Source organism: Struthio camelus, chromosome 11, assembly GCF_040807025.1.
Source record: "Struthio camelus isolate bStrCam1 chromosome 11, bStrCam1.hap1, whole genome shotgun sequence".
Lineage (NCBI taxonomy): Eukaryota > Metazoa > Chordata > Aves > Struthioniformes > Struthionidae > Struthio > Struthio camelus.
The window spans coordinates 13,613,623-13,626,991 of NC_090952.1; the positions used below are offsets into that span (position 1 = coordinate 13,613,623).

The following is a 13,369-nucleotide window of genomic DNA, read 5'->3' on the forward strand; positions in this document are numbered from 1 at the left end:
GCTATTTGTGTATATATTTCCTGTTTCTTCCTACCGCTCCATCCCACCTCCATCCTCCTGACTCTCCCCAGAGCCGGTGTCAGCTCTCCCATTACACTATTTCTAGGTTAAATGCATTAAGTAAGCGCGCTACCAGAAGGTACAGTCCTCACAGAAGCTGCTAAACGAGTAGACGTGGCACCGCAAAACAACCTGCCCAACCCCTCTTCGCTTCCTCACGCTGGGCAAGGCTTTATTTGCTGGACAGACCAACAGACACTTACATTTGGAAATAAGGAGTTGTCAAAAAGCAGCTCCGAAATCTAGATTCAGTTGTATTTCTGAATAATAAGAACTGTCACCTAAATAAACATGGTGCTGTGTAAAAACAGAGATGAATTTGTTTACATTCCCCTATAATTACATCGGAAAAAGGACAGTGGGCTTAAGAAATCCTGTCCTAAATTGAAATTAAAGCCAGCTTCAATTCTTCCTCTAGCCCACTTCGTCTAGTAATAGCACATGCATATTTGTACATGTTATTAGATTGACGTTGTAGCATCCTGGACAAATCAAATTAATTCAAATATCTGCAGGTACACAATGTTGTAGCTATGAAATGAACACATAAAATATATGCAATTTTCCCCTGGCAGTTTATTATGGTATGAAGAAAAAAACATTCTGTGCTTGAAGCTGACATTATATTACAAATGTATTGCGAAGTATGACGTGACTATTAAAATATGATTACACAAAGTATGAACATTTTAAGAAGTTTACAGTACAGTGAATCTTTTATAAACAGACTCTTAAATATACATGGAACAATAGTAGCTGACAGAAAAACATCAAAAATTAACTATTAATGTTTATAGACTTTCCCCTGAAAAAGTCTCACATTAAAACAGAAATTATGAAAAGCCTTAAAACCAGGAACAAATCACCTGTACACTACAAATATACATGACAGAGGTGTGCAGACCAGAACTACCCTTCCACTGAATGATACAGTTGCCAGGAAGCCTTTGCAATGTCCAAACGGTATTTCCTCTGCGGTGTAACTCATTTCACGCAGTGCAGTTCCTCAGCTGGCTGCAATGTACACACACACACACACACACACACACACACACACACACGCGCGTGCGCACACGCACACGCCAACAGCTGCAACATCCCGAGCACGTACCCACCGCAGGACAGCGGACTGTGCACTGTCAGTGTCTAACCGATGCGCTGGAGTGTATCGAGTTGAGAACTTCCCTGTGATCTCGCGAATGGGTCTCTGCAGACAGATCCCTGAACGCACTGACAGCCCTGGTGGGACCTGCATACCGAAAGCAGTTTGCAAGACTGAGGCTATGAGTGAATTAGCTAGTTTCTTTTATATATGTGTTTAATGCAACTTCTTCGTCTTTCCTCTTGATACGGGAGAACAGATGCCACATTTGATTTCTGCTTATTCTGGTTGCAATGACACCCCTCGCTCATGTGTTAAGTTATGTCAAAAACATAAGTAATTTATGCTGTAATACACAGTATTACTGAAACTAACAATATTATTTGCATATTTATAACAAGGTATAATGAAATCCCTATAATAAAACCAAAAGTTATGCTATAGATTTATTTACAAACAGTCCAGCAAAGAAGTATAAATACTTCTATATTTAAGGTTTAGGAAAACATAATTTACAAAATATTCAAATATTTACAGTCATCTGAAAAACTGCCAATATTAAACTTTGATGCAGGCAAAGAATTGGCCGAGTCCATTCATTCTGTATTGAAAGAGGTGGCTGTTTTCATGGGCTGTCTCTTATTTCTAAAAGTCATACTTATGTTATTTACATTGAGACCGCTTCTCTCTGAGCTAAACATGTCCGGAGCTTTGAGCATGCTGTCCCAAAATGTCGTCTATCATTGTCAAATTGTTCAACCACTCTTCGTCATTGCTGCTGCTGTTCTTCATGAGAGAGTCGAGGAAGTCAGTGTCGCTGCAGTTCCCAGGCAGGATCGAGTTACTGTGCTGGGGCACAAAGTCATACTGCGGCAGCTCGGCAGCAGCGCTCATTCGGCTGAACGTATCGGATGGCTGGCCTGTGGAAGGGTAACTTGGCGGGCCAAGGCCCGAGGCAGGATTGAGCTGGTTAAAACTGGACACTCCTTGTGGCATGGATTTCATAACATTCATAGCTGGCAATGGTCCTCTGGTTAAATTGTGTCTCAAGTTCTGATTACTCACTGAGCTCAAGCCCTGGCCAGACTGTCCCATGCTTAGTTTTTGCATCTGTCTGACCTGGACGCTGGGAGCAATCTGATTAGGTGGCACTATGGCCTGTTGGGAAAACTGCTGACCTGATGTGTTTGGTCTCACGTTCTGTTTGGAGAAAAGAGCGCTACTGGAGAACTGCTGCATGCTGGCATCCATTTGGCTTTGATTTGGCATCCTTGGCACAGCAGTTGGTGTCCACATCTGGGCAGATGAGTTGGGATAGACATTAGGGATTCTTGGCATACTCGGCTGTCTCAAGTGTTGCTGAGTTGCAGAGTGATTTGTTAAGGAACCAGAACTAAAGCCTGCCATCGCCATTCCCGGCCGCACAGCAGAGTGGCTATGTACTGTTTGGCATCCCGAGTTCATGCCCAGCGAGTTCTGGCTTGGCCGCAGTGGGATGTTAAAGTCAGAATTAGGTGCAAAAATCCCCTGTTGTTTGCCAGGATTGTGTGGAATCATCACCATCGTCCCACTGCTCTGGCTGGCCGTGGCGGGGGCAATGCCCGAGGCCAGGGTGCTCTGGAGCAGGGCTGGGTTAGACGGCAGCATGCGGTGGTTGGCTGCAGGAGCTGGCATCGGCTGGCTGCAGTCAGTAGGAATGGGCTGCTGCACAGCTGCATACAAAGAGACACGTTAGCCACCGAGCGTACGTTCACCCTGGAAACACGGCAGCTCCTGAACAGGCTGCTTTTCCTTATTTATCTCTTTCATTACATGGGCCTCTCCTCTCTGTTCTTTGTAACCGAGTTGCTACTGGAGTGATAAGGAAATGGGTGAATCTCACGTCATGTGATAAAATGTGGAATGCTTTTATTTCAGGGCAGAGAATCATTAAAAGCCCTGTATTTAATCAGATCCTAGACCCTGGCTCCTTGAGGCTTTTAATAGCACGCCATTTCCCTTCTTACCTTGAAACTGATTCATCTGCTGAGCCGCAAACAAACTCCTCTGCTCAGATGTTACTCCCAGCATGTTTTGTCTCTGCTTTTCCTGGAAGACAAGAGAAATAATAGTCAAGTTGCAGTCTCTCGACAAACAAGAATAGCAGCAGACACTTGAAGTGTAGCCACTGTCAGCATTAACAACCTCTCCAGTGCACACACGCAAACACACACACACACACACACACACAAACACCTCTGCAGAGGCTCAGCCTAGACAGTTCCCTTCAGACTAGATCTTAATTGCTCACACGCCCCTTCTTGCAAAGGTGTCCTCTAAACAGCCCAGCATTAGGAGTGCTGCAGTCAGCAGACGCTCTGCAGGCAGCCCAAGGCCAGTGGGGAGCTGGACGAACGTGGAGACCCGTGTGTTCACCAGCCTGTGAGCGCAGCGCAGCGCATCTGGGGCTGCGGCAATCCTGGTGGCTCCCCAGCGCCTCTCGTGCTGACTATTTGGACGTATTCTCTGAAGTACCAGATCCTGGGGCAAAAGGTGCCCAAAGACTATTAATGAACAGCATCTACAGCAGCATTTCAGGGACCCATAGGGGACGAACAGGAGGCTGCTGGTGGCTGTTACCCTGCTTAGAGGATGGCTCTGCTCAGGCGCATCAACTTTAGTGCTAGATGCCACTTAAAATCAAAACAGAGCAGTGAACCACAGGAGGCCAGGGATCCTTGGAAATGCCCGCTGAGCAGGGCACTGCTGGCTTTCTCCAAGCGACCCGATTTGTATCTCCCACCATTTAACCCCAGAACCTGCCCACTGCACTCGCATCCCTGCTGTGGGCAGCAGCTGTGACTGGGGAAACTCTCTGTGTACAGCGCAAGCTGAGGCCTGGCCAAACTCCCACCGTGTTACAGCAGCCAGATAAGCTTGACAGAGGCAGAGGCAGAGTTGCTTTTGAAAGGGAATTTTATCAAAGAGCAGGACAGTACTTGGTGGAGAGGTTTACTGAGCTCCTGGTCATCTCCTTCTCCAGCCAGAGAAAAGAGCCTCCTTGCCCCAAATCGAGCAGCGTGCTCAGGAAGTCAGACAGGCGCTCGCTCTGTGCCACGCACTCAGCTCACCTGCGAGATCGCTCCCAACCCTGCTCCTTCACACAGCATGCTCCAGGCCTCGCGCAAGGACGTCTCCTATCTCTAGAGGGATCAGAGACATCCAGCACAAACTGGATCCCGCTTTATCACCTGCTCTGGGAATCCCCAGGGAACTAGAGCGAGCGGCAAGGATGGAGAACAGCCCTGCTGGGGCAGACTTGCCCACTTTTCAGGCCTCACTTCTCAGTACCTGTCCTCCCAGCTCTGAGGCTCACAAGGGATGATGGCAGTGATGGGGAGGTGATGGAAGTCTCCCCTTGCCTGTGAGTGGGCAGATCTGCACTCAAACTTGCTGAGCAGCACTTGGCCATTGCCTCTGTCAGGTATGACAGACTGGACTAACCACATCCCTGGTCTGACTCAGCCCAGCAAGTCCTGGGTCACTCCTCAGTGTTTGCTGACTGGTGATTTCCCCATTCCAGTCAGTCCTGTCCTTCCCCACTGGGCGGACAGCACGGGAGCCTGCAGAGGCGCTCGGCACCGTACCTGCATCAGCTGGCGTTTCATTATTTGCTGCTTCAGTAAATGGTTCCTCATCGTGTAGCCGTTCACCGTGGCTGGTGCCGGCACAGAGCCTCCGCTTGGGATGGAGCCCGGCTCCTGAAGCCTGGCAACGATTCCAGGATTTTGATCCTGCCAAGAAAGATGAAAAAAGAAAATTAATCTCATCAGGGAGACAGCAACAGAAGCCTTTATCCTCTCTGCTGATGCCCTCTCTCCAGTCTCTGGCTGTCCCTTGCCAAAACACCTTGTGGGTTCATATGGGCCCCCATGTCATGGGGAGGACAGCAAGGGGCAAAGGACTGCTTGGACTTCAGAGGATCAGCACAAGAAGAAATGAGAGAAGTAAAAGGTTAATCCAAAATTCTCTGTGACTAGCCCAAGGCTACGGGACTGATTCACTACGATTAATGGAGTCACATGGCTGCCTGGCTGGCAGAAGGGATGTGAGTAAAGCGTCACATTTCCCACCAGTTCCCCAACTGTTACACTGAAAGACATACGGAAAGAAAAGTTGCATCAGGATAGGATTTGGCTATTGCATATAAAGAAGAAGGCTAGAGTAAAAGAAAACAGCAAACTACAGGCCTAAGAGGGGAAAAGGAGGAGTCAGGCCAGGGACCTGGGAGAGGTGGGCCCGGGTTGAAACGGTAAATTTGTGGGTTCCCTGATCTGACAAACAAGGAGAGAGCTGACCATGAAAGGAGAGGGGACCACACAAAAATGCAGGGTCAGATCGTGGCCTGGCACAAGCTAGCAATTAAATGGGCTTGGTTCTTGGCTGGTGAAAACCAGCATCACTGTGAGTGGCCAATAAAAGATGAGCGTTGCTTTTCGTTAGCTGAGGGCTTCGCTCTGAAGAAACACAGCTGTGGGGGAGAAGAGAGAAAAAAAACCCCACAGAAACACCAAGAAGACACAACCCAAAAGGGAAAAAGATTTTTAAAAAAATACATTGAAGTCAAAACATCCTAAGACCTGGCAGGTAGTCAGGGAAATGCAGGAGAAAAACAAGAAAAGAAGTCAAGGCCTCACTGAGGACAAGAAGGGAAGTGATCCTGTAAGTGCCATACCCAGGCACCAGCAGTACCGGAGTAATCCCCTTTCTCCATTTTCACATCCAGCCTCTACATTATTTATGATGTTTTGTTATTATTGGCAGGGAGAAGTATGTATAATATATCCAGCATCCTTAGCTAGGCCATGCTTCCTTTGTTTTCCGAATGGAAGCCACATCCTTTGTTTGCGAATCAATGTTATCAGGAGATAAGCAAGAAGAATATGGTTGTCGCCTTTTGACATCTGACAATTAGGACCATGCTCAGATGGAGAAAACAGGATACGAGCCATGTTTCAGAGTGGCCAGAAGAAAGCATTGGAAGGCATTTGTCAAAAGGCAGCCTTCACGGGCCGGGGGCTCCTTCTCACAACAGCTTCACCATGAGGAATCACCCAACTCCTTCCAAGATATTCTTTATAAGAGCAATTACCAAGAAGGTCACTGAAATTACTCATTTTTATGGTGCCTCCTTTTGTTGCAGCACTTGGGTCTATTATGCAAAAGCACAATTGATGAAATGTAAATGCCTGCTAGATAATTTACTAAAAGACACAAACCTGCAGCTCATCACTGCTCTCATTATCATTCCTATTCATGGGCAGTCTCATAAGACTAGACTTTATTGCTGGTGCTTTGCTTACAATTCTGCTGGACACCTCTCCCCCACCCATTTTACGCCCTCTCTCCCACCGAAAAAGACAGAGGGGAGGGAAAAAGTAAATATGATTTACTACTGCTGTAAATATGAAAGTTCATGTAAAGCTAGCATTCTGCTTTCATGTCAGAGAGTATTCTGCAGCCATAGTTAAGCTTTGAATAATGCAGATTGCCTCTAGGGGAATACTTGAAAGTGCAGGGATTCAGTTTGTGTACTCTACACATGAAAGACACTGAAATGTTCATACCACCAAAATCCCTGCCATCTATCCAATTTCCTCCCAACTTGTCTTGTTGCGTGCAGAGGGTTTGTGCTTACTGAAGCAAATGAGTTTAGTGCAAGGACAATCATTCTGATGTCTAGCTCAGGGCTATTGCATTAACAAGTCATAACATTAAAATCTCTTTTCCTAATCATGTCCACCTCATTCTAATTTCTCTTAAGCATCATCAAGAAAATAATGTTGATTTTTTCCATAGTATTAATGGTAAAAGAAGTGTAAATCACATTACTAATTGCAGCTCTTGTGCTGTGGCAGTACAACAGCTTAATTATATGGGATTTTCTGCAGGCACCCTATAGCAATAATGACAATCAGTGAAGTTCATTTGCAAATACACAGAATGGGTTGCTGAGTTTTTCAGAGCAAAGTTGTATAACACTTAATTAGCCAGTAAAGAAGCAATCTATAGATATAATTTTTGCTTTTGGGGAAATTAGGACAAAATAGCATAGACAGGAAGACAAGGCATGAATGCAAAATCTTTCCTTTTACAGTTCACATTTAGGTTAAGCCAAAAAAAGAAAAAGAAAAAGGAAAAAAAAAAGAAAAAGGAGAAAGTTCTCTCTCTTCACCACTAGTGGGAACTACTGTATTCCCTTACAGTAAAAAATAAGCATGTAAACATCACGACTAAGAATAGCTCCGGTGTAGTCTAAAGGACACTGCTATCTGTACCAAAGGTTAATGAACTTTAAACGTTTTTCCTTTTCATCACTCCCCAAGAAAAATCATTTTCCTTCCTATACCAAGGTGAAGCCAAACAAGCCCTAATCTTAACTTGTCTATAGTTTGGACTATCCCATTTTAAAATTCAGGAAGGTAGCAAAGAGAGGAGGATTGTAGTGTCAAAGTCGGGAAGCACGGAAGGGGGTGTTCACCCCCAAAGGCTTGGGCACCTCAGCTCGCTGCAGGCTACCCTGCAGGATACAGATGTCTGCAGGGGATCCTTATTCTTCCGCTTTTAAAAATACATGTTTGCATGTATGCATCCGGTTTTTTTGTCATTTCTCTCTCCGTAACTCATAACAAAACATCAAATCCACGGACTTGCTAGCCCCAGAGCACACAACACAGAGGTGGAGTTTGGGCCCATGTGTTTGCGAGCATGTGTTTCTGTTGCTAGGCGAACTGTCGCGCAGCCGGTTCGCAGCTCCTGCAGTACTCCCAGGGCTTTCCAGTTTGGCAGTGTCTGTTCGAAATGGCACTGGTGCCAGCTTCACTGTTTTGACTTAGTATCTTGCGGACTACTTTCAGGAGCAAGGAGAAAAGAATCAGATTCGAGGTCTGCAGGAACGGGTACTGGTTGTGTCAATATCCAGACACTGATAGTCATGCAAAAGCAACTGCCCACACCCGTGAAGCCAGCCTTTTACGAAAGCCCAGCCTGTGTACAATGGCAGACTGTTAAGACTGTGCAAAATGCATCTGCAAATTACTGTGTCCAATTGTAGTAAGCATGGGTCTGATCCAACAAAACATTCAGGCACATACTTGACTCGAAGCGTGTGAACAGTGCTACTGAGACCTACCACATGTATTTATGCATCTGCAACCTTTAAAAATCACTGACGAGCACAACCTACCCAACCTCATCATCTTATTACACACGAGACGCACAACTGCAGTAAATAAGCACAGAGATGAATTGTCCTGGGTGAGCACAGTTGATAAACTCCAGTTCAGTCCTCCGTTATATATCCAGTAATCACTTTGTGGCTTCACTTAAGTGAGAATGAAGAAATTTATGGCCCCTAATTCCTCTGAATCCTCATTAACAAACAGTCCAAAAAGAATTTAAAAGCAAGACTTTATGAGGATCAGAGTTAGAGCTTTAATCACTCTTTGGCAAATATGTAAAAATCCCTCTAATCTTTAATAAAGAGCATTCATTGTTTTTTAGGGCTATGTGAAAACACTAAACTCATTTGTCGTTATTAAACTTTCCCATCTGCTCTTACAGTGTAACTCTAAAGAATATAACATAAAGAAATGCACATGTTAAATTGTATTGACTTAAGCCCAGAGCTATTGGAGATCTACAATTTATTTCAGTGAGGGCAGGAAGGGGACTGCAGACCGCTAGACAGAGTCATTTGTCCACTGTTGAAAAGACAGTTATCCGCACCAAAACGGCTCTTGGAAAGGCACATTTGCTTTATAAGAAATAAGCTGCCAGGTGAGACCATTCAGCATTATGTTACAGACCCAGACAATAAAACTCAGCCATGAATTTCAATAGTTAACAGATGGACTAATTAGAGACTGAATTCTTTGTGGTTCTAACAGATAACCAGGTCATAGCAAGGTTACTGGGAGAGAGCCACGCAGCTTTGCACATTTCAGTAGATATTTGCAGAGTAGGTGAAAAACTCTACTTCCTAAATGAAAGCATTAACAGCCGTGGAAGAGCGGAAATGCATCTAATTAAAAATGCATATAGTAGCTGCATTTAAAAAGTTTCTGCCATTTCAAAAGGCATTACTGATTTGACAAATATTCCCTCAGCTTTAAATGGGGAATCCAGCTGAGTCCAGTAATTCTGTACCTTAAAACCAAAGGATTGTTGAAATAAGCCACAGCACCAAAGAATAAAAGGAAAAGACAAAAGGAAATGGCGGGGTCAGGGTAGAAAATGTGAGGAAGGGACAGACTGCTTTTTGCCACTTGATTTTTTGGAAGCAAAGGTACCCAGCCCTGAAGTATTTAACAAGACATCACAGAGTAAGTAAAACAAAGAGGAAAAGCATGGCAACAAGACTGAAGAGCAGCCTCTGCTCCTGACCCTCTGGAGGGCCGTGGTGGCTCGGCAGGGAACGCGGGTGGACCTGAGCTCGCTGCCGGGACACACGTCTCTAGGGGTGTGGTGAAGTTTCATTAACCCAATTTTGTTCTGTATATTAGGAACGCCTGTTACGTACGGGGAGCTCTGTACTCTGCTGAGGAAATGCAAATATTCGTTTCAAACGAATGCCTCTGCTTCCCCAGGCTCCCCGGCGGTACGCGGCCTCCCATCCAGCGCACGCCCTGCAACTCTTCAGCTGGGCTGTCGTGTTTGGGTAACACCGAGCTCTAAAGTCCATAACTAAGATTCCTAGGAACAACCACTTAAAAAATACTGTGAACTAAACAATTCAAAAGCTAATGCCGCCCATGGTCACCCATGGAATTGCACGGCTTGTAGGAGGTTTGTGTTTGGATCCACAAGGAAGCTGCGTGTGGCCTCCCTGTGTCGAATACCCTTGTGCGGGTTCAGAGCAAACCTTGATGCCACCTTTACGAAGGAGAATCACTGCCTCCATAGCTGTAATCCAAACAGGTAATAAAACTGTCAATCTATTTGGCCAAGAAACACAAACAAAGCAAACCAAACCCAGGTGCATGATTTGGCAGAATGGTCATGGCACCTGGCTCAAAAGTGTGATGTCTATGACATGCCACGAGCACTTGAGTTCAGCAGTTACTTATCCCTCTTGCCTTTAGCAAAACCCTCCAAGATAAAATTGATCCTTTCAGTTCAAAACTGCTGCAAAGCTTTTCGCTTGTTTGCTTGTTTGCTTTAACACAATGTTTGAACATTGATAAAACAAACTGTGCAGCTCAGGGGATCTTTTTCTTGCCCATCTTTCACCCATTTACTTGATATACAACCATACAAAATACTACCAGACTCAGGTTTCTAAGCTTATCTTGGGGGCTGTCAGTCAGGAAAAGGCTTTGTTTGAAGACTGTAAGTGATCCATGGCTATACAGTTTTGTTTTAAAAAAAAAAAGTTCTTTTAAGTTTTTCTTTCTTCTTTTCATACGGCATGGGTGTACACAGCTTCCTTCAAAGGCGGTTCTTTGGTAGAAGCCACAAAATCACCTCACCTTGCTAACAATCCTATCAGGAACTCCTCTAGTCCAGCAAAGCAGATGAAATACTAATTTCTCCATAGCTGCTATAGTACATTCCCTATATACTGCACGTTGTTCAAAATAAAACAAAACAAGACCCTGTCAAACTATCCAAAGTGCTTTTAAAAACGCGCCCAGCATTTTATTAGGGCAAAAACTGAGCCCACTTCCCCTCTTCAAAAAGAATTAATCAAACCAGTTAAAACTTTTGTGCAAGGACTTTATCAATTTTTTCAGACCTGGTTTCATTCAACGAAATGAATGCTGCTGAAAAGCGGCAGCCATCACAACAGAAAGACCTAAAATCCAGAGGAAATTATTGCAACAGTGGCCTTTCCTTTAGCAGAAAATGCACGCTTTACCAGGCTAGCTGAAATCAAGCTGCTCTGATCCTGTAACCAGTACCATATTATCAGGAAGAGCATGGGAAGCTCATTTTGGAGCAGCAGGGAACCTGAGACACAACCTGGGAGCAGGGGGAGCTGGGGTACCTCAGGCGCACGCAGTCCCTGAGGGCTGGGGGCTCCTGGGAGGCACATTCAGGCCTCCAGCAGGAGCAACCCCCTGCCTTTCCGCAGGTCGCAGGCGGTCCTGCCATGCCACCCGTGAGCACAGCCCCGGAGAATGTGCTCTGCTCCACCTCCGCACGTGGAGGGGCATCCTAAGCAGGACCCGAGACCCAGCCAGGCGATCTGAAGGATATGCAAGGTTCTGCCCAACCCCTAATGGCAGCAATACTCAAAGACTGTACTCATCCTGACCGTTCTTTAAAATAAAATGTATCTGTTATTTTTCTTACATGTATAGACCTGCAGATGTAGAGATGGGTGTTGTGTACATGTCTATATTCCATATAGTCAAGATCCAAAATTGAATTCTCTGTAAAGAACAAAATATTTATATTTGGCTTGTACAGCTGTCATGATTCTCCAACCCTTGACACCACCCTCTCGTTCGCACGGAGGGCAGCTTGCCTATAAATTCAATGAGATAATCTAAAACTGCATTTATCTCACCCCAGTTTCAGCTGGTAGTCCTTCTCCCTGTCTCTACAAGGTTGCACTAGCTGTGATGACAAACTACAACATCTCATATCTATAAAGTAGTTTGACTCAAGTAATCCTTGTGTTATATCAAGGCACGCTCTCTAACAGAGGTGTCGATGAGATTCAAAAGGAGCTGGGTTAGCTCAGCACCCAGCAGAAGCTGCTGCGGAGAACTGCAGTGGCTGGATGGCGAATGTATGCATTATAAAGAGAGAAAAGAAAAAATCTCATCCGAAAATAGTGAAGACTTCGTTCTAACAAAGTGAAAGGCAGTAAATTTAGAGCTAATGAGATAAATCAGTTCTCTACCTGATCATTTTTAAAAGCTCTGTGAACTGTAGCAAGGTGGGCTGGATCACAGGACCTTGTGAATCAACTGATTTAAGTTAACGTTTCCACGAATTTCTTTTTCCTTTTTATGAAAAGGTTCAATTTGCAGAGGCAGATGCCCAAGTCCTGCTAACTTTCAATAGCAGTTGGCTGCCTAACTGCTTCTGAGAGCCCCTCTGCAAGAAAAACTGCCCACATGCAAACCAGCATGTATATATGCTCCTGACCTCTCATGTAAGTGCACAAACAAAGCACACTCTGGCACAAAGTATCTCATCACTTTTTCAGTCTCAAACTTCTCAGGGGTTTACTCTTGGCCTGACAGATGCAGCTATCCAGACACCTAAAATGGCTGTATCAGATCATCTACCCAATTAGGTGCCCACATCACCACAACTTACAAAACAAAATCTAGTGATAAATAGTAAGCCAAAATAATGGATAGAAAGTAGGCTGTGATTTGGTAGCCCTCATGATCAAATTTTTTAAACCAAGATACTGACATGTTAAAAAAGAAAAATGTATTAAGCTGACCTTGAGTATGGGGGATAAGGACGGATTCCATCATTTTTTAAAATGGAAATTATTATTAAAACATCCGAAGCTGAACTGCTGTAACCAAGTCAACTCAATCTCCCCTTAAAAATTCCTTTTCCCCCCTTCCATTCAGACTGTATTTACAAACTGTAGATGTCTCATTTTTTCTTGTGTCATTTCATTATTACAGAGTTGAGATCACTAGCCATCTGCAGCTTCATTTCATCAAGCTTTGATTTGTCCTTGGAGCAAGGTCATCCGGGACAAGAACATAAAATGCTGCTTTCCTCAACTGACAGTTCTTTATGCCTTCCTGTAAATATTCACCACTAATTTCAAACCATTTTACCACTTCATACTCTCCCCCCACACACTGAAAAGGCTGGTATACACACACATTAATAAGGATCTTGTCATTTAACCAACGCATGACATATTAGAAGCAATTAATGGTGTTTATTTGCTGATAACACAGGCATTTCAAACTCCAGCTCAAGAATCCCCGGTAGCTTCATGTGACTTTTGGATATTAGCTATGGGTCAGAAGTTGGGACCCCCCCATTCAGCATTAGCATACGCTTGGAGCGACTCTTGTTTTCCATCGAGCAGAAAAAAACTGCAGTCACTGCACAAAAATTACCAGCTGCTATATACCCTATGGTGGGTGAGCGATAATAAAACATCACTAGGTGTATGTGGGTTCATTCGTCGAAATCAATAGCCCGACAAGGAATGATTTTCAGACGCTTCACACAAAA

General features: G+C 44.6%; 1 protein-coding gene across 4 annotated transcripts in view; it reads right to left on the bottom strand.

Annotated features, from left to right (window-relative positions):
* Positions 1–618: 618 nt before the first annotated feature.
* The window catches only part of MAMLD1 (mastermind like domain containing 1), a 276,638-nt gene continuing 263,887 nt past the window's right edge, over positions 619–13,369 (bottom strand). For all 4 annotated transcript variants that reach the window (XM_068957705.1, XM_068957703.1, XM_068957704.1 and 1 more), the window contains 3 exons: positions 4,789–4,935; positions 3,169–3,250; positions 619–2,874 (listed from right to left, as the gene is read on the bottom strand). In XM_068957705.1, coding sequence (XP_068813806.1) covers positions 1,856–2,874; positions 3,169–3,250; positions 4,789–4,935 — 1,248 coding nt within the window. In that variant the 3' untranslated portion in view covers positions 619–1,855. The remainder of the gene's footprint in view (positions 2,875–3,168; positions 3,251–4,788; positions 4,936–13,369) is intronic.